Source organism: Augochlora pura, chromosome 4, assembly GCF_028453695.1.
Source record: "Augochlora pura isolate Apur16 chromosome 4, APUR_v2.2.1, whole genome shotgun sequence".
In the NCBI taxonomy this organism is placed as follows: domain Eukaryota; kingdom Metazoa; phylum Arthropoda; class Insecta; order Hymenoptera; family Halictidae; genus Augochlora; species Augochlora pura.
In genome coordinates, this window is record NC_135775.1 from 9,530,561 (window position 1) to 9,552,385 (window position 21,825).

The 21,825-nt window shown below is 43.9% G+C and overlaps 1 protein-coding gene across 4 annotated transcripts; it reads right to left on the minus strand.

Moving 5' to 3' along the window:
- Positions 1–540: 540 nt before the first annotated feature.
- On the minus strand, positions 541–18,708 carry Chn (zinc finger transcriptional factor charlatan). Of its 4 annotated transcripts, none has more exons than XM_078179079.1 (8): positions 18,496–18,708; positions 12,173–12,334; positions 11,773–11,958; positions 9,126–9,433; positions 6,880–7,451; positions 5,929–6,240; positions 3,915–4,019; positions 541–1,999 (listed from the first exon to the last, which is right to left on the minus strand). In XM_078179079.1, the coding sequence occupies exons 2-8, from the start codon at positions 12,270–12,272 to the stop codon at positions 1,489–1,491; spliced, it is 2,094 nt and encodes a 697-aa protein (XP_078035205.1). In that variant the 5' UTR covers positions 12,273–12,334; positions 18,496–18,708; the 3' UTR covers positions 541–1,488. The 4 variants fall into 4 exon arrangements, with proteins under 4 accessions (XP_078035205.1, XP_078035202.1, XP_078035204.1 ...); XM_078179076.1 differs by having other exon boundaries at positions 541–2,221; XM_078179078.1 differs by lacking the exon at positions 18,496–18,708 and adding an exon at positions 17,548–18,126 and having other exon boundaries at positions 541–2,221.
- Positions 18,709–21,825: the final 3,117 nt, after the last annotated feature.

Sequence of the window (21,825 nt, forward strand, 5' to 3'; positions counted from 1 at the left end):
ATTGATTCGCATTAATTCTAAACGCCATCTAATAATACATTTGTTTCATTAAAATATGAACTTTATTCAAACATATTATACGAAATTAAAGAAACTTCCAAAACGTTGTAACTCGTTTGAATCCTTTTAAATACAACTAAACATGTATTCGGAAAACCATCTGCGATATTGGCATTCGTAAATGCAATATCGCCGTAATCAAAATGTTCTTTACAATATAATCTTAACTATTAATCTAGAAACAAATTTTCTATTGCATAACATGATCGACATGATCAACAGCCTCTTAAATTGATAATCGGGAACCGTGTTTAAACGATCGATATCACGTCAATCCGCAGTAAACTTAAAAATTATGTAAACGTACGATTCGGATCGATATAAAATTATTAAAATTAAAATCACAAATACCAACTGAAAGCTTTCCGCCGCAGGGCAGGTGAAACAAAGTGGAGGACCGCAGGAAGCCGCGGAGTCCCAGAGACTCCTGTACAGCCTCGATCTCTGAAACTCGACGTTCCCCAGGTATCTCGCGTGCTCTGCTTAAATACAATAGATATAATATATTTCATATAATAACGTAAACAAGATAGCAGATTTTGTACAAATATTCCTTAATATAAAAATCATGCTTGCCCGGCCGAGAGAATGCGTCACGATGCCGTTCCGCGAGCGTCGCGCGCGTCCGAAAATCCTGGACGACGACGCGGGGTTGTTAGGCGAACGGAACTGTTCCGATCGCGTGACTATGGCTGGACGATGGGCTAACACACGGCGCATCTAATTCGGATGCCGCTGTGTAAGTTCAGCACGCGGTTCTATACATGAAAATATGGTCGGGTCGCGCCTAGCTCAGCGCTCCTCGGCTCTGCTTAACCGTTAATAGGACCTAAATTGTGATCGGGAGTTCGCGAGGAAACCGCGTGACAAGGTACTTTCGATTAGTTTTCATCCTTATCCTAACTGTCTCCGCCGTTTCGCGTTCGCTTAAAGTTACGTATTCCCCGTTCGCTGCTGTTCGCGGCCCTAATCCGCCGCACAGCTCAGTACATCGACGAAATTGGTTTCTATCTACCGTTTCGTTGGCTCCGACGGAACGTTTCTGCTATCACCGAGATGCTCCGCGGATTCACCGCGAATCCTGAAAGTCTGCGAAACACCGGAATGAAATCTCAACCATCCTGGCGTGTTCGTCTAGACACTAGATAAATTAGATACACCAAAGTCCCCCGGTAGCGAGCGTTCGTCCTCCTTCGATATTACCTCGAGAGTGGTCCCGCAATGCACCGGAACGCCTTATCGAATACCCTGAATCCAAAAACAGCGACCGAGGTCGTCGGACGTCGAGGTGCTGGCGACGATCCACGATCAGTCCTGAACACGGACCGTTCGCTCGGCCCGGTTCGAGCTGGTCGCGTTCGGGAGCGTGTCTACGTCCGCCGGCCCGGTCGCCCACTGCAACGTCCTCGCCATATGTAACACCGCATGTTATCTGTGATAGCCGTAGCCGGGGTTGGTGAACACGGTGGCCTTGAGCGTGATGGAAGAGACTTTGGGTGGGTCCTTGAGCAAGGACGTCTTCGGACACTTGTCAAACGTGTTGTGCCGCCATAGCTTGTGCAGCACCAGGGAAGCTTTGGTGTGGTAAGGTCTGCAAACCGATCCACTGGCAAGCGAGTTCTGTGGACAAAGTCTGCACTTGAAGAGCCTCTGATTGGACGCTCGGCACCGGTAACGTTTCTTCAGCTCGCTCAGCTCGACGATCTCCATGCTCGACCTCGACGTCGAGTCTTCCGGTTGCTTTCCGTCCAGGCATTCCAGAGCCGGGGTTATCATCAGTTCGTCCTCCTCGAACTCCTGGCTCCACGTGATCTTCCGCGGCTGGCTCTGCTTTCTGGACCGCCTCTCGCCCGGCTTCCGCTCCGTCCAAAGATACTCGTACGATTCCTTGGCTGATTGGACTTCGTTCGCCTCGCACGCTTTCTGAACCGCTTGGTAGCTGCACGCAAAATCACGGTTTAGTATAGTAGCGGTATCCGCGGATGATCCAACGCTGCGACCCTCCGGGTTGCCGGGTCCTTCGGAACCGTCGGCGAAGCCCCACTCGTGCCCGTGGCCGGTCGTCAGGTCGCAGCGGTCGTCACCGCTCGACCGCCTCTCCTCTTCCAATGTCGGGTACGCCATTGTCGCTGCAGTTGCAGGGGAGTTTACCATCTCGTGGCTGCAACCACCGCGGCACTGTTCCATAAGTTACGTTCGCGTCATTTTTCTACCAATGAACGCGCGACCCCCGCCGACACGCGGGGACACGCTCTTCGAGATAAGAGAAAGAGACAAGACAACACGTGGTACAAACAAAATGGTGGAAGCGAGGATCGGCATGGTCGGTCGCGTTCTACGACCATGGGCCGTCCTGCCCCGAACACCGAAAGCAAAAAAAACGAAAGCGTGCACACGCGAACGGAAAGGAACGGTCAACCAAAAAATGACGCTGCAACGTAACAGAAAATTGGAAGGGAGCGGGGGAGCGGGACTTCGGCGACTGGTCGCAATTTGGGTACCGAGTTTTGATACGCTGCGCAGCGGTCTGGGAAACAATTTGTGGCTAAAATTCAATATTGCAACTTTCATATTTGCAGAAAATTTTGTTTCCTACGTGATTGACAACTCCGTGAAACATCGAAATCCGGAATATTAGTAATCTCGTATAACTCTGTAATTAGATACAGCGTTATAAATGCAAAAGTGTGAAATAGTTGCATTAATCTCGCTGATATCGATACGAATTCGACGATCTTTACTATACTTGAACCTTGAGACAACGCTACTATAATTTAAGCCAGAAGAAGCGAATTCCCAGACCATTGTGCATTATTAGCGTAGAGGGTCTCGACACGATCCCACTTTTCCAAAACTTTCCGTCACATTTTTCTGACTATCGGAAATGTTTAATTATTTTGTTTGACTATGAATGGCATGTTAAATCGGAAACTGTAATTAATATCCTCAAATTTATTCACGTTTATTGAATTCCGGGATGAAACGGCAAATTATGATCATTCTCATATGGAAATGGAATACTGTTGCAATCTATAATTTTCTATGCTGTATAGTAAATATTCATTGAGTTATTAACGACGGTATAATTAGCGAGAAAGTGGGACCTGCGATGTTTGGTTGCGACCTATCGCCGAATAAATGTGATTCGACGGGACGAATCACTGTAATGTAATGGTCGAAAGAAAGTTTCAATAATTTCTCATACAAAATTGTATCTTTATGTGTATTGTATGTTTATATGCGAATGGACAATATCCTTGGAATTGCGCAAAAAATAGAAGAAAATGTAGAATACTGTGAGAAAACTACGTTAGCCTTTCTTTCAACCATCACTTTAAAATGAAGACGTTTTAAAAAAAGCGTAATAGTCATACGTGTAACTTAAATCTATAACAACGATAAGGAACCAATTTGTTTCACTATCGACCGCGTGAGAGGTCTACTGCTGAGGGGGGAAGAGTAGCAACTCTAAATCGTAATATTAACTTCTTATCTTCCGATTAATTTCGAAAGGTTACTGTTGCTTCGTTTCTAACATTTTACATGCAAGAAAAAAAATTGAAATATTTAATATCTCCATACAATATTTCTATACTTCTATATGAAATTCCAGATGTTCGTATCTGTTGCCAGATTTTACGTTTAATGGTCGTTATTACTTCATGCATTTACCAATTTATACCAATTTATATTCGATTGAATTAAAGAACGTTCTATGTTTGACTCGACTATGCAACAAGGCAAGGGATTAGAGATAATAAACATTGACGTAATTGCGGAAATAAGAGTGTTGCAGGGTGGATAAAATGAAAGCGGACAAATAGCATGGCGACATGGTACCGGTAGATGCTTACCCGAGTATCGTTGTCGGTGGTATCACGGTGGCAGCAGGTGCGATGGCCGGAGCTGGTGCGGGAAAAACTGGTGGACCAGGTGGTGGCCGACCTCCTCCCGCGGGACTGTAAATTTAATAATTCTCCATAAATAAGGGCCCTCGTTTGTTAACCACGAGCTACGGCACTACAGCGATCAACAATTCTACGGAAAATGGTCGCCAATTTCGCGATACCGCAACGACGTTTTATACAACCGAGTATTACAACTAATTAGCTCAATACCCAATTCAGTCGCTTCATATTAAAAATTAAATAAACTTTGCAGACTGTTTGAGTTTTAAATATGATTGAGGAAACAATTTCAGTGAGAAAATGCTCCTTCTACACGTGTCAAATGAGTTCGTAAAGTTTTACTCTTTTCGATATCCGAAATTAGGAAAATTAGAAATAAACAATATATGTTAATAATTTTGTTAATGTAATCTCTCCACGAGCGATATTTATTTTGAAAGGAAGTCGTCATAAAAATTTTAAATGCGTGTTACTTTATAAGACACAAGGCTGTGTCTCTGGAAACCTTTTGCCATTCTCATTAAAGAGTGTTTAGATAAGTTTGAGTGAGTCCAGTGTTAATTAACAGAAATATCCCCCTGTTTTCAATTTAACCCAAATAAGAAGAGACTGCACCGAAAGCAGTACTACTCAGACAACTTAAACACAAGATCCTACTCCTTCCTGCAGCAGAAATTAATCGATCGGTGCGCATCGGTTCTTTATCGGTCAAACGCAAAAGGCCTCATCAGGATCGACAGTAAATTTGCTCTACAGAAATAATTCTGTTTAAAGGGCGGGAGGGGGTGGCTAACGAGAAAGAGAAACACGCGCGCGTTTCGGTGCGGCGGCGCCCGGTGCCCGATTGAAGTTTAAATCTGGCGACCGCTCGTTACACATGTTTGCCAATGGCGGATGCGAGCGAAAAAGTAACGACCGGGATTAGTCGATGTGATCGGCTTCCGATTAAATCGTTTTAATGAATCTGCCGGCGCGGCACCGCCGGAAACCGCGCCAGCGCCAAACTAAACACGACGAGATTTACAGCGACCGACCGGAGCCGTTCGATCAGACTTCAATTAACGGAGCAGCGCAGAGAAAAACACTGCGAGCCCGACGTGTTTCGTTCCCACGGCTTTCGATTCTCGTCGCTCGATCGCGTTTTCCGAGCGATCGGCAAAGACGGATGACGGGTCGAACGCGGCACGGTCGTTTAACCCACGTGCATCGCTCGGCGCGGTGTCGCTAGAAAATAAACCCTTGTTGCCGATTCGACCGTATGTGACGGAAACTGCATTGTGTTCTTGTCGCGCTGGTTTAATTATTCTGCTGCAAATGGATCGATTGATTTTTGTTTGAACGGCGCCGTTTAAACGGGATGTTTACAGTAATTGTGTTAATTACTTATTTGCCAAGGTTTTCAGGCGCGAAATGTATCACATTCATTTCAAAGTCGTTAGATAAATATAACATATTTCGTTTTGTTAGAAAGTACAGTTATTCAACTCAATATTTTTCCCCTTGGTCCACTAATCACAGAGTGATTTATACAACAGTTTTTCTGTTTAGTTAAATGTCCTGATTCATTTTAGTTTACGTTATTTAGATATGAAATCTGACTAATGCATGGATATATACGATTAAGAAAAATGATTTTATAAATATAAATTCTGAAATAGTGATTCGAATAAATTAATCTTTCTTTTCTTATTTACAGTGCCAAGACCTTTGAATCAATATTGCTATGAAAAAGATTGCATGAAATCAACCCCGTAAGATCTATATTACAAGACAGTGAAAAATACTATCCAGTCTAAAAAGTCATAAGGAAACTTTTACTGCCAAAGAAAGTTGAACCAAGAATAATAAAATGTCAAGAGTGTAAATAACTTAGAAAAACTATAACTTGGATCCGTCAGAAAAAAGATATATTTAGATCTAGAAACTTTGATAACGAAAGAATTTGATAACGAATTCTTACTGCAAGGGTTGCTGATGACGATTATTAGGTGGCGGTGAGGCCTGCGCCGTGGATGTTGCAGGTGCGTTCGCGCTGCTAACACGGTGCACATGCAGCTGGTGCATCTGCAACTGTGCTGCATCCTCGCCTAGGAACGAGCACCTCGAGCACTGCCGCCTGTTGTGCACCTTTAGCACATGGGTTGCCAGACGCTCGGCGCGTGCAGCTTTGTACTCGCATAGGGTGCAAGCGAATGGTTTCAGGTGCGTGTTCAAATGTCGTTTCAGGCACCAGTTGTCCACGCCGCTCCACGAACAATAGCAGCAGGTGTACCTGAAAATTTGGGCTAGTTAGTCGAGAAAGAAGAAAATCGACGGAAATAGTTCCGATTTCTGATTAGCCTCACGTCTCACTGTTCACGGAATAGTTCAGCGAAACAGGACAGAATAAATTCATACGTGTTACCGCTGAGATTGTAGACGCTGAGGTTCAGTAACAAAGTAGAGATAAATATACCTTATTGGATTCTTGTGGAAGTTAAATGTGTGCATGACGAAAATATATCATCTTTGATGGTACTACAATTTTTAAACATAACACGAATAAATTATGCTTCTGAACAATGTAGAGACGTTTTTTACTAGATAGTGAATCTTCATGTAAACAAAATTGCCAACATTATTTGTAACAAACACTTATTAAATGAAAATGTATTTCTTCTTATAATAGCTTTAAACATGTTATCGATAACGTAACAACATTGTCAAATCTTTCCAATGTCTTCTCTTTACAAATTTATTGACTAAAATCAAATTCCTTTCCTTTTTAAATTAACGCAAATACTGAAAATTCTAAGCTACTTCTGATTGAGACAATGTTGATCATTCTAAACGTATAATTCAGTGCTTGCATTCAAAGATAATTGTTTTGTCACAGAATAATCAAAGACAATATCGATAAAGAATCCGCTACCTTCTCTCCTGAGCACCTTTCGAACCACCCTTAAGGTGACTCTTGCTATTGCACCCTCCATTTTGGACCCTTCTGCCGGTAGTGCAGTTCGCCGCATCCGGTTGCATGATGCTCGGCGCAGGCATCGAGGTTGCTTGATAGATACTCGTGGTTGTCGTGGTAGTGCCGTTGCCAGGGTTCGGTTGCAACTGGTAACTCTTGTTATTGTTAAACCCAGTCGTATAGGTCGCGTGCTGTTGCTGTTGCTGCTGGCCGTTCGTGTTTCCATTTCCGTTGTTGCCAGCGGTTGAATCTTGTTGAAGCGGCTTAGGTGCACTGGACCCTGCTGGTCTACGTATCCTGGATAGTTCGTAGCCGTGTTCTCGATGCATCCTTAGAAAGTGTTTCTTCACATGATCCGCGCGGTTGAACGGTTTGTAGCAAATGTAGCAATGGAACGGCTTCTCCTCACGGTGGATGTTCTCGTGACGAGTGTATAGATCTCGTCGATCGGTACCATAAGGACAGTAGGGACATGTGTACCTTTTCCCGCTGGCCGACACAGTTGCGGATGTCGGCATTGTCGTCGTTGTCTGTAAAATTCATAATTTTTGTAAATGGAAACGTTTTAAAATATTTATTTAGTTTGAAGGTTTCAGTTTGCTTCGAATTCTTAGGATGTTTATAATAAATCTAGCAATGTTTAATGAAGTTCTAGGTTTTTGAATTAGTTAAATAGTTCTGCAGATATGTACGCTCATTGTAAAAGTATTTCGGAGTGACTTCAACGATTGTATTTTTCGAAAATATAATGAAATTTTAGATAGCATTACTTTATAGGAAAGAATTATCATGAATTATAGAATTAAAATGAAGTACAAATATAATCATGTTTAAGAATATAGAGTATTAATTATGAAATATTGTGTGTACCAGTGAGTATAGTATTAATTATATTATATATAATTATTAATCTAGATAATTTATTATTTAATAGAGATATCAGTTTACTAAACTATAACTAGAATACTGTTTTTAAATGCTATTGCTAGGTATGACAAACGAATAAAAATCTTTGCGTTGCAGACTTTGATAAAATAAATCAAGAAACAGGAGACTTTTATTTTGATTCATCATTCTAAACAACAATAGCAAAATTGCAACAAAATAATTATTTTAAAGTTAATTTATTCTCTAGTATACTAGTCCCTCTGTCATTTAAAAGGAAAAATTAAAATCGTTTAGTCCAGTTTTAAAAAAATTATTGCGTTTTAAAAGGTGTCCGAATAAACAATAAATAAATTCATATAAAATTAATCGCAAATCGAAATCGTAAACCTTTTTAGTAAGCCATTCGTTGTATAATAATTCCATATTGTTACACGTATCGTAAGCCGTAATCATGGTTTCCATGTTGACGTTTGTCGCGTTCTGCTACGTGTCTCTGCGAGCGCGACGTTTTTTTTGGCGCGCTCGCCGAACAATACGAATCTTCTTTCGAATTTGTCCGCTTCTATAGGTCAGTGTCTAATGCCGGTCGATCGTCTTATCGGTGTCGCGACACAAAAACATCGCGATCCAAACACCGCGATTCTCACGCACGCACATACACGTTTGTCGAGTGGGGTTAACGCCCGCAGGAGAGACCGCGAACACCGATCAGCTGTTGTGATTTCGGAGGTCAACATATAACTACAGTGGGTCAAAAAGGTATTGGCACAATCAGTTTTCATTGAATATCTTTAAACTATAAAGTAATCTATTAACATTAACTATGTTTATTAGTGTCTTTTGACACACACTAAACATACTATATAGGTGCGTCAAAGAACACTAATAAACATTGTTAATGTTAATAGATTACTTGATAGTTTAAAGATATTCGAAGAAAACTGGTTGTGCCAATACTTTTCTGACCTACTGTAATTGTATGAAAACAAATTTGCTGGTTACACTGCTGAGCGTCTGTGTAGACTAATCAATTTCACTTTACTCATTATAATCACGTCACTGTTCGATTCTAGTTATTTACATTATCGGCCAGAAAACAATCATTCGACTCTGCTCAACTAAACATTCGTCCAAAATTATAAAAATCGAATGTACTTTAGTATAATATAATTGAAAACTGAGCGTGCACGTTCAAAGTCAAACATTTTAAGAAACAAGTCTGACAGCCTAGTCAGCCACAACAAACGTTACGCGTTATCGTTGAAGTTACTTGGATATGAATAATACGAAGTTTCTAGACACGACGAGAAGCATACCTGGTGAAGGTGTTGCGGCGCGGGAGACGATGGTAACTCCTGCAGCAGGAAGGTAGAGGTAACCGGCAACAGAGTAGCCGGTACCGTTTGAGTTTCTTGCGTCCTTCTCGACGGCGGTGCTACCCGCTCGGCCCTCTCCCGTAGCCTCTCCAGGTACGAAATAACCTCCTCGATCTTCAAGTCCGATTGCAGGTAATCCTTCCGCGGCGAGTGATGCCTGTTCCTGCTGTCGTCGGCGAGGATCCGCGAGGAATGAACCTCTAAGAAATGTTCCGACACGTCGCGGGGGCCACCTCTCATCACCACGCCTGCAGGACAGCGGGGTTTGTCAATTTCTTTGGAACTCACCAGTGCTACACCCTCATTGCCCCCCCCCCCCCCTCCCCCGCAATTCCTTGAGATTCTTCGAGCCCCTTCCACCCTCTTGCACTCGCCCCCCTCCCTCTCCCTGTGCCCCCTTATGACACCTTGTGTCCCCCCCTTTGTCTCCCATGTACCCTCCTATGGCCCCCTTACACCCAACCCTGTGCAACCGTGTGTACCCCCCGTGGCCCCTGCCGTGTACACCCCTGTAATCCTCTATCCTGTACCCCCTACTCACTCTACCTTCTTTCTTACATACCTGAGAAATTTCTACAAATATGCAATTATATAATAAAACGACTAACTTTATCCGTTGCTTTGCAATTTCATTCTGAGATTTAATACTGAAACATTTCATTCTCCCCAATGTGCAAGAGTGAAAAATGAAATAATTTTCACTATTTCGAGATTATGTCCTTGATGTACTATTTCTTTTACAATTATTAAACGATTCCCGATTTTAGTAATCAGATTGCGTATTGGAAGCATTTATAGGAAAATCTGGTAGTTGGAATTTGACATAGTAGAAAAATGATAAGAATTTACAGATATCAACGTATTATTTTCCATCAAGTAAAATAAAGGACAAATGAATAAGTTTGCAGCATAGTTCATATTTCTTGCAATCGATGTAGACAATTGTCATTTTCCATGAAAGTCCGCAATCTAATAACAATTTCTTAGGAAGAGGTTTATATTCATTAACTTATGCATTTAGTCGAACGCTTAAATATTGATGAAGCGAGAACAGAATTTCATTTCGATTTAAAAGAACGGAGTAACGTCCACATACGTCGGTTTCCTAAAAACGCATCTCTCAAATGAAAAACCACCGGTCTTAATCGGAAACCACCGATTAGTTTCGCAGACAGTTTCGGTCAACCGCAGAGATTAATGTCACGATAAACCACGAATGCAACCGTGCGGAATAGAAATTATAGTGAAAAAAATAAAACATTCTGCCGATCAGCAAATCGAATTAAGGGGTCGAATAGAGAAAGCATCACCGATCGATTTACTTGTTTGCTTCTAGTTTTGCTATCAGCAATATAATACGCGAGCGCCGTGTATCGATGTGTTGTGCTGAGTAATTGGTTAAATTCTCTGCGTGACGGAAGGAAACTTTCGGTTTATACATAGAGTAACTCTCATAGAGTAACCCAACTTAAGGATATTTAGGATCGGAAACAGCTCGTCGGTGCCAGGAGGGATGAATCGGCGGTGGGTGAAAGGCATTATGCTACGCGACAGTTCTCCCGTTTGCAAGAGCGAGACCGGAGTCCTTAAGCCGACTCGATGGCACGGAACATGCTGGAAAATTACCGACCGGAACAATAAAACCGTCTTTGTCCCGGGAAAAGCGGCGTACCTCCCCCGGCCGGGCCGCGTTTCGTTATTGTTTACCACTTCAATTCCGCGTCGGTTTAGTCGGAGGGGCCTCTTTTGTGCTTCCTGACCCGTTATTTCGACAATACGTTTCGCCGTTTCTGCTGATTGACCGTCAGTTGTTGTTGCAGTAATTAAACGGACCCCCGTTTACTCTATGAAACCTGTCGCGACTTGAACTTTTCTAATTGGCGACGCCCGCGCGGAATTTTCATACAGTTGACTTAATTTATTCACTCGCGTCCGACTGCATCGGCATATTCCGTTCAAATTTGTTATCGTTCGCTTCAATCACTTCAATTAAATTCTTAGACTTCTAATTAATAGAACTCTTCTAAAGAGAGTAACGATGAAAATCTTATTAAATTTCGTTCCTCTTTATTATTAGGTTTTGCGGAACGTTTCGAAATGGCACCATTCAAATTTATTAATTTACTATTATTGAGAATGTAATATACATTTGTGGTAAATTTATTCAATAAATTCATTTCGAAAGTTTAAAGGTTTTAAGTTAAAATTATTAATTTGTAAAGTGCAATGATATGAAAAATTCAGCTCGAACTTAACTTAACGGAAAAGGATCGAATAAAATATTAAATTAAATTGATTTAATAAGAATAAGACAACCTAGCATAAATGGACGTTTGCTTTAAAAGGCTCAGATATCATTATTATTTTTACGAAGAAATATAAGACAGTTGCTTTTAGTCTACCGCAAATCTAGTGTTAATAATTATCTTTCCCCCACTGATAATACGATATGTAAAATACGATTTTAATCTTGCCTTAAAACTTATGCAGTCCAATCTTGTGAAACATTATAAATTCTATGAATAAGAACTCTGTAATTTTATAATGGAATTCTAGATTGCATATTTAATAAGAGAAAAATACGAACCACATTCGTAGCACCTCCAGGTCGCTTTTCCGGCATGGTAAGCTGCGATACGGCTTCCATCGGTTCCTTTAAGAGGCTCATCTTCGCACGTCCAGTTGACATCGTCGCTTCCATCGGTGCCATTTTCGGTGTCCTCGTCGTTCTTGTACGACACCGATGTTTCAAATTCGTTCTGCACGCTCGACGCTACATGAAAAAGTTACCGTAAATGTCTTTTCTTTAAAAGGTAAAATGTTGACGCCCATAAGAAAGAGGGACTTAGAATTCTCCGGTGAATTTTCTGTTTCGAAGTCAAATTATTGAATTGAAAATTTGCAAAGTGATTATTGATTTTAAACTTATACTTCTCATAAAAATTTGTATCTGAAAGAATGTATGCGTAATTAAAAGGAAGTCTCACTTCGATGATCAGGATCCTCGCCGTACAGTTTCCTGGTAATTTCCTTGAACATATCCTCGTAGCAGTCGAGCCTGCTAATTCCGGTGCCGCTGCCCTCCATTTTTGAAGATCCGAGCGGTCACCCACTATCCTTGGAACAATAAACCCTGCCCGCTCGGCTACCTGCGCACGAAGTTGTAGACTGTAAGTCGGGTTACAACTAATAATCCACGAAACACTCTCCCCCGAGCCCCAACCCTCCCACACCCTCCCTCCCGCAATTCCATTTGCCGCGCCGTTCCGGCTGACCTTAAATTTACGGGGCAACTCTTTCCCGCGTATTCCTTTCGCTCGCCGGAGAATGTAACCCTTTCTCCGGAGTAATTGGGGCTGAATCGATAAAGGAGCCACGGTAATTGGGTCATCGAACCTTAATTAAATCTTCGAGGAAGGCCACGCTTCCCCGAATCCATGAAACGGCTCAACTTCTTTGGTCGGCTAGTTTGCATAGGAGATACCGGGAGTTACTGGCTTCAACGTTTCCCGTTAGAAAATAATAACAACTGCTTTTCGCGAAGATTTACTGAGTGTATTTATTAAAATTCACTGGCCTGCAACTCGACAATTTAGGGAAAATCTTTTAATACTTTAATTATATCGTTTCGCTGTTATATTTTACTATTTATAGTTTGCATAATAATCTTAATTTTTTACTAAATAAGCTGATAAAATATTCATTTGGAAAATCCACCCCGCAGACTATTCAAAATATGAGGAGGGCCTGGTTAAATTTTATCCTGAAATGAAATTCTTCTGTCTCTTATTTTCGCGAGGTTTCCTAGGTTTTATGACGCAAGAATATTCCCGCTCTACGGAATGGCTTTATGTAGATGTTAGACACACAAAACGTAGGACGGGCAATAACAACAATAGACACTTTCGTTGATATTTTACGAGGTTACGAAAAAATTTGTGCACGCTGCGCAATCTACGAAGAAGAGATGACTATTGCAAAGTAAACTCCCCGCGAGTTTCCCGTCCATCTCACCCACTTCATTTTTCTCCCCCTAGCTCTTATCTTCTATATACTCAGCTGCACCTCGTGCATACAATATATTCAAGTGAATCGTCTTCTTGTGGGGAGACGGAACTGCATATACATAAATCTATTTGCCTCGAGAATTTTTTAGATCGCAGAATGAACATCGAGAACAATTACTGAAAAAATGAACGTAGAAAAGTTCTATTTGTTTTGAGAATCTATTTGACGAAACAGTAAATATCGAAGATTATAATTTACCTGAAGTATTTTGTCGATTATAGAATTTCATATTAAAAACGATTTTTTGATCGATTGATGCGACGTATAATAAACTGTGCCGAGGCGACAGGAACATGCAAAGTGACGCGGAGAACTCGGTATCGCGGGCTCTAACGAGCTCTCGCTGGGGGTAGCACAACGGCATTCGAATCAGGGTTGTTACGAAGCGTTTAGGTGCAGCGATCGACGTTACGGATCTTCAATTAGAGGCTCTCGGAAATCAAGTACACCGGCGCGATGTAATTATTATGCGCGGCGGGCGTGTTCCGAGACGATCGTTTATCGGCCTCGAGGAAACTCCGGCACGTAGACACTCTAATTCGATTGAGAAGTCTAATGGCACCATAATATCAACTGATTAGATCATTTCGATCGCTCCTCGCCCCCTTTCAAATAAATATTCCGTACAGAAACTAACAATTCGCTCGGAGTAATTTTCTTGCCTCAGTCTTTCCAATTCACTAATAATTATTTAACGTAGCCAATTTAATAAATTACATCCGTGCAATATTATTGAATACGTTACGTTTGAAATAATCGGTTTCGTTTGTTTAGAGTTCACAGTAGTATAATTGAATAAACTAAACTTTATAATATTTTGGAACATTAACATGTGATGTACTAAAAATCAGTCTTAAAAGGATCCACAAAATTCAAGTAATTTAATTAATAAAACTAGAAGCAGAGGGTTAAAATTATTTTAAAACAATAGTGATAAAATGATACATTCGAATATAGTGTAATAGAAATGAATTTTAAAAACAAGGTATTTTTGCGCGTGGATAATAGAATCGTCCAACACCAAATGCATATTAAAATATTAAAATACTTGTTCTTTATGTTCATAATTTACTGAGAAAATAGCGATTATTGCATTGATATAAATTTCGTTGGCTGGAGATATAATTTTTGGTTCCGTATACATTCCTGGAGCGTGAGAGTTCGGAAATGAATTGGAACCGCAGGAAACGTAATGCATAGGCTCACGAGCGTTCCTGTGTTTAATTAATTTCAATGACACCAGGAAACATTGTCGGTTGTGTGTAGAGAGCGCTTAAGGATATTTAAGGGCGGAAGGAAATAATGGGGGATGCTGGGAAAGCACTCGAGGCGACGCAATATCCTTTAGAAAGGAACCAGGACGGCGAAGAAGGACCGAGGAACAGTTACGGATATTCCTCCAGGATCCCGGGCAACTCGATCGACGGTTAAAGTCACTTTGTAATTTACTCGAGCGTGAGCGATCTTAATTCTTCAACCCCGCCGCGTCCTACGGGGGGAGCAGGCGTGGGCGCAAAAATCCAGTCCTGATTGTGTTACAGAACGTTAAATATTCATGAACGGAAAATCTTTCGCCTTTTGAGCGCGGTACGGTGCAGAGGCAGGCTGAAAAGGGGTATCGATTTTCACTTAGAACTCGAACGAGAGTCTTCGTTTCCTTCGCGACAGAATTTCCACGAATTATTCAATTTTGGAAGCCGTATCATCGGAAATTAAGCTTTACGACCGTTCAATTAAATCGAGCAAAATACATTGCTAACTTCATTTCAGTTTCATCCCCTATCCTCGTGAAGGACGAGAGATGTGGAAACTGATATTATCCAGCAATTCATATTATCTGCAATATGATCTGCAATTCAACGAAAATCGTTAATAGAAATCGACCATTGAGATAAGACGACTAATACGATTGATAATATAGCTGACGAATATTAACCGAACGCAAATCTTCCCCCCTACCTACTATTATGACGGTGCCCCATCGTCCAAACAACCCCGACCCTTCCAGCGCTCGACCAACGAGGGAAGAAAAAACCAACCACATGGCTCAGGATTGGGATCCATAGTTTAGGCAACCCAGACTCCAACCAACGCAGCCATCCGGGCGTTTAACAGATTTCTTAGCCTCAACCCTAATACTCAAATAGCTAGCTACCACCTACAAAAAAACAATCCGAGAGAAGCGGCTTCGATTTACCAAATGCGAGACCGACGTTCCTATTATGGCCACTGTATCATCCGCAGATGGCCGGCATTACTTTTTGTCTTTACATGCGAGATATGAAACGAGAGGAACGATACCGAAACCCTGATCTCTGGAAAGATTAAATGTACCGAGACATATTTTCGGTGATACGGTCTTTCTTTTCGTAAAGTCGAGGATTTTCGAGGAATTTTTATTCCCGAGAATGTGGTGAGCGTGTCCAAAATAATATCTGCTAATCTGGTACAGTCAGGAGTGAAAAGATCAATATCGGTGTGGAACGTTTCGATATTATTTTCGAGGATTCTTTATCTGGTCGCGGATACGTATCTATTGGATAACGTTGGTGTAAAGTTTCGTCGAGGTATTTTCGTAAAAAGCCCAATACGCAGGAAAGTTTATTTGGTAAATGTATTATAAAGTAAATATGAACGATGTTCCTTTTCCTCAGTATTGATTGAACTACTCTGTTTCCAAACAGTAAACTTCTATGTGTTTCCAAAAATATATTGATATCAAATAAATATAACTTTCCTTTTCTGTTGCTTAATTATTATAGATGAACATCGACCGGAAGGGAGATAATTGGATAATTGCAGAGAGTCGACGGAATATATGCCAATCAAAGACGGTCAAGGTTAAAAATCAATATTGAATTGAAGCCACGGAAACATAATATTTCCTTCAGAGGGAAGGTTTCTAACGAGTTATCCTCGCGAAAATATAAATACGGTCTGAAATCGACCACCCTCCGATCGAAGACGGCCGCAATCGGTAAAATCAATATCCGGGTGAAACAAGTTTACAGAATTCCTTCTTATTCGAGAATGCAGGACCTGCGAGCACACCCCCTAGAATGCAGCCCAAATAATACGCTCCACTCAAGGGTAAAAAGTTCCAAAAAAAAATACCAGCCGGAAACGCAGCGCACAAAAATGTCTGCCTCCGCGGAGCCGATTTTTCAGCAATCTGAGCCCTTGTGTCGAAGTCATGCTCCGACAATGGAGCCACGAAGCAGCAAGATCCGAAGGAAAAAGTTCTTCGTTCAACCAGTTGATTCAACCCCGAGAGCACGCATCGAGCTGGATCCCACCCCTGTCGGTGCCCAATTGATTTCGATCGGGCGACGGAGGAAGAGCACGGTTTTCGGGTGGGTTCTGTCCGGAATGAGGAAGAAGGAGCCTGGCGGCGTATTGATCGGGCTGCCGCGTGAGTGGAAAACCGACGAGAGCGTGAGAGACAGAGAGAGAGAGAGAGAGAGGGGGAGAGAGAGAGAGAGAGAGAGGGAGAGAGAGAGGGAGAGAGAGAGAGAGGGGAGTAGAGCGACAAGGCACTAGAGTGAAGGAGAGAGGACGGGAGCAGGCTGGTAGGGAGACAGAAATCGTGCACAACCCTAGTCAGCGAACACGTAGCAACGCGACGTGTACTGTCGGTGGTGTGTAGAGGGCCGGTGTGTGCCAGGGGTGGGCAAGAACGTTCGGTATGTGGAAGGGGTTATATACCGGCTCCGGAATAAATCAATATTCCCCTCCCAGCGATCGAGGACACGTCCTGCAGAGGCGACAGATGGCGGCGGAGGGGGTGGGCATCCGAGGCGTTCGGCTTCTGCGCCGGTTGAGAGCCACTGTCTCCGAAGAAAACCACGCTGGCCTGGAGGGGAGATGCGGGTGGGTCGGCTAGAGGGAGGCATAAACGCAGACGGTGTCGAGGGAACGAAGAAAAAAGAGAAGCCGAAGGGGCAAGAGAAAGAGACGGAGACAGTGAGAGGGAATAAGCAAGAGCTGAAAGGAGAGAGAGAGAGAGAGAGAGAGAGAGAGAGTGAGAGAGGAAGAGAAAGAGAGAGAGAGAGAGAGAAGGAGAAAGAGATGGGTAGAGAGAGAAGCAGTTGAAGAGACAGCGCGAGGAGGGGGTAGAATAGGGGAAGGAGAGTTGGTGGGGTGACGGAGGAGAGAAGGCGCGCGCAGTGTGCCATTCAAATTCATCCGGAAATTATTACCGACTAACCAAGGACGGCGAGCGGGTCGGTGCGCGCGCGCACACCGCGCCCGCACATGAGATTTAGAAATGTATAGGGAAGAGTGGCCCGTATACTTCTCTGGTGGACGGTTCGAGCTGAACGTGTTTCTCGCTCGTCCAAACACGATCCGTTCGCCGCAGCCGGTGACTTCTCTCTCGCAGTCCGCGCGAAAGTAGGCGCGCATACACGCGGAAACGGAGCCGAGAAGGAAGAAACGGGCAAGAGCGACGACAACGATCGAGGAGGAAAAGAAGAAGAAGACGACGAAGGCTCGACCAGCGAGAAGAGGCACGCACACGCGACGCGCCGAGCCGAGCCGCGCCGAGACGCGCCGCATATCGAGCGTTCATCGCTCGTACGCGTCCCGTGCACCGCGGAGCCAGCGCGATCCACTCGCGCGCGGGCCGGCGTCGTACATACTCGCGTTCACCGTTCCTTCAGACACGTCTCTTTCTCTCTCTCTCTCTCTCTCTCTCACTCTGTCTCTTTCTCTCTATTTCTCTTTCTGGGCGAGCGAGCGAAGACACGCAACTTTATTCCGCGCGATGCACACGGCACGCGTTCTCCTCCGTCATCGGCTTCTCTCCTCCTGCACGCGCACTCTGCTACACTCTGTTACACGCTGTTACACTCTGACACACTCCGGTCACACTCTCGCTGATTCCACCGCCATCGATTCCGAATGTCCACGACACGCGAGAATCGAAAAAAAGAGTGGAGTGGAGGTCTCGGGCAGGACCGCCGATAGTCTGCGCGAAAGGTGTACTCTCCGAGGTGACAGCTCCGCGAGAGGACGAGACCCGAAGTAGACGGACTCCGCGGAACCGAAGGAGGAAGGAGAAAGGACGCTTCTTCATGGGGGAGCCTGGGGTACATGGGAAAAAATAGAAGCGCGCGCGGGTCCTCGGGCCCCGCTAGTCAGAACCGAGGAACGACGGTGATTCGATTGGCACACAGTGGCGGATCGGCGGATCGGCGAACGGAAACATAGAGAGGCTGTTGGTGTGCTTTTAGGTACTCACGATTCTCGGCTGACGGGTCGGACGGGTCGGCGGGTGACGTGCGTAGGCCGCCAGGCCCTCGGTGGTGTAGCCTCGATGGAAATTTCGTTGTTCGAGAAAACGTTGTGCTGGTTCGGTTCCAGGTTGTTTCCTCGACGGCAGTCGGGTGGCGAGTGGGTGGGCAGGCGGGGTGGCAGGCGGACAGAAGTGGGTGGTGCGGGTGGGTTGGGAGCAGCGGCGTGTGGGTGGTGGGAGTGGGGTGAGGGAACCCAATACCACCCTCCTCGCCCATTCAATCCTGCAGTATTAGGGGGAGCAGTCGAGCCTGTTCCCGACCCTCTCTCCCCTCTCGCTCGCTCCCTCCCACCCTCCCTCCCTCCCGCCCTGCCTCTCCGCCACGCATATCCAGGCAGGAACGTCTACGACGACGAGGATGATGTCGGCGACGACGGATGCCTGCACGCTTGTGCTCGTGTTCGTGTTCGTGCTCCTCACGGTCGTGGTCGTGTGGTCGTCGTCGTCTTCGTGTTCGTGTTCTCGCGATACCTTCGTGTACGTGGATGCGTGTGTGCCTGCTGGCACTCTCTTCTAGTATAGGGCTCCGCACGGAACCCTGTCTTCTTCTTTCTTCGCGCGTACGCACGTCCACAAAGCCACGCACCGACACAGCAACTGCCAGCCGAAACCTCCCTGCACGTGTTCACGAACGCTGCCTGCCAGCCGAGGGGCGGATTCGGTGCCGACCGACCGACAGGGGAGGGAGGGAGAATTTACGGAGGCCCTTCGAGGTCCTTGCCGAGGAAACTGTTCCTCGGTAGGGTCTCGAACGTTTTGGGCCGCTATGGGCCCCCCGGCTATATTTCTTCGATGCTGCCGCGCCGAATAGCGCGGGGGTGCAAAGGACGTCCTGCACCGGATGTTTCTAGCGTTCCTGACGCGACGGTGATTGGAACTCTTGGGATATTTTTAGGGTACTTTGAAGTAGCAAATTGGAGCTGTTGTGTTTCGACGGAACACCAAATTGAACTTGATTTAAAATATTTCCATTGCTCGAGGCTTAACTAGACTAAACTCGAACTCAATTTCTATAGTCGATTAACAACCCTGGTAATGTTGGTAAATGACGATTCGATCAATTCGTTCAATCTTATTAATTTGTGAAGGGTACTCGAAGACCTTGGTCTGAAAATCGGGTAACTTCGCCCGCCTTTCTATTACGTTTTTAAAACAACTAAAACCATGAAAGAGATTAATTCTACGTCCACATTTTACTTTTATTGAACTTATTCTACCACCATTCGGTTGAAAATTAGTACCATAATGAAAAGTACAGAGATTAGAAAATCAGACCAAAATTTTACTTTTAAGATTCGTTGTTATTCGATTTCTGTATCAAGGTCTTCGATATGGATAACGAATTCGTAACAGCTGGACAAAATGTTAACTGTCGGTGAAGTTGCATTGTAAACTTGTGGATTGAAACTTCGCGCGGCAGGTGTTTTCGAAGGCTTTCTATTTATAGGAGAATTCGATATCTGGGACGAAGAGTCGATAATGAGCTCGCGGACCCTGAAAATTGCCTCGCATTCGATCCTCCCGATAAATTCCCGGGCTTCAATCCTGCCAATTCGTATCTCTTCCCTTTTATTCCTATTATTAATATCCTTTTTCATCGAACTCGGCGAATGGGAAGGATCGGAGTTGGGTAATCTCCCGGCGACGCGCGATTCAATTTCAGCGGAATAGTACAGAAGTCCCTGATGGAAGGGCTTTAATTCCGAGGAACGGCGGAATCGTTTAACGTTTCCCTGTTCCACGGATCGTCGTGCAAGAATTGCAGGTGAAACGAGCTTCCGAAAGTTGCGTGGGTGTATTTAGGGACTGGGATAGCTACAGGTAACTGTCCTGCCGACGGAAACGGGCTCTGCGGTTGTATCGTCGTCGGTATTTGTGTTGCCGTATTGTAAGCTTGAACCAAGGGCGACTAGGTGCCAGCAGTCACGGTTCGCCAAAGGGTCGGTCTGCTTTATCCACAGGGTCCCGATCATCCCCTATAAAATCGAGAAGTCAAAAAGTGAAATATAAATCTAGAAAAACGTGATACACTTAACGACATTAACGATTCCCGAAGATCTTCGATAACTTGAACAAAACCTTTCGCACGCTAATTTCTGCGAACGTGTTGCAAGATCGTTGCCAACAGAAAATTTCTACAACTTATTTCGAACGTTAGAAATTATACATACATTCGAAGATATCTCTGGTAAATTTCCATGGAATTTTTCGAAAGGTTCTAAAGCGTTAGTTCGTAGTCCGAGGGAATGCGTTATATATTCATCGTGTAATTTCTGTTGACCAATTTAGCGCATTTGTTGAGACGTATTCTCAGCAAATATTTAAGGGCAACGTTATTCTTCGGCTAACGAGTGGAGCATTCAGGTCTATTCATCGTTTCGCCCCTATGCTAATGGAGCGGCGTTGAATTTTAATAGCCAGAAATTCCCAAAAGGACGAGTAGAAGACGGTCCGCGGTCGGCATTGTGTAAAAATGTTTCGCGGGACGCTCTATAAATAAATGAGGCGAGTACACCCTAAGGACGGGAAGGGCGGTCAGTCTCGCGTAAAAGATGACGCACCGTGACGTACGGGCGTGCGTAAACGCGCAGGAAAATTATGGAACGCGTGTAATTTTCTCGGGATGACTAAAGGGCGGAGGGAATTGGGAGGATCGATCGGCCGCGGTTCTCGAGAGTCACGGAACGGGTGTCAGTTACATTTAAACCATTAAAGAATCATTCCAAGAAAGGATCGTGTTTCACGGAGAATAAAAACTGTCAAGATAAGAATATCCATCGACGCAATAGGGTCGAATGTCGTGAAAAATTGCTGTAGATAATTCGACACAGGTTACAGGGCTCGATATCGCCTTTTAAAAATCCTAATATTTGAAGCGATAAGACAGTAAGCACGCTGAGCCTACGTCAGGAATCAACGTCATACTGTGTCGCACGTGGTTCGCGTCATCGCTTATTATTCTCACGCAGATCACACGCGTGCTGTTGCGCCGGGAACCTCGCGAAAATGGCACCTGTTACGTGCGTTCCATCGATTCTGTAAACATTGTGTTGCTCCAAACGTTTCTCCAAAGATCCCCAACTTGTAAGAAAATATCCAGATGACAATAATAATCGCAATAACGGAGGGAACAAAATGTGAAAAGAAAAGTGTAAATAAACTTCCCACGATGCTGACATGATTAATTTCTTTTAGCATTCAACAGATGTCCAATAAAGTGAATAGATTTCTTTGCAATCTAGTGAAACTCTTTTGACCTTTACGTATCTGTCTTGG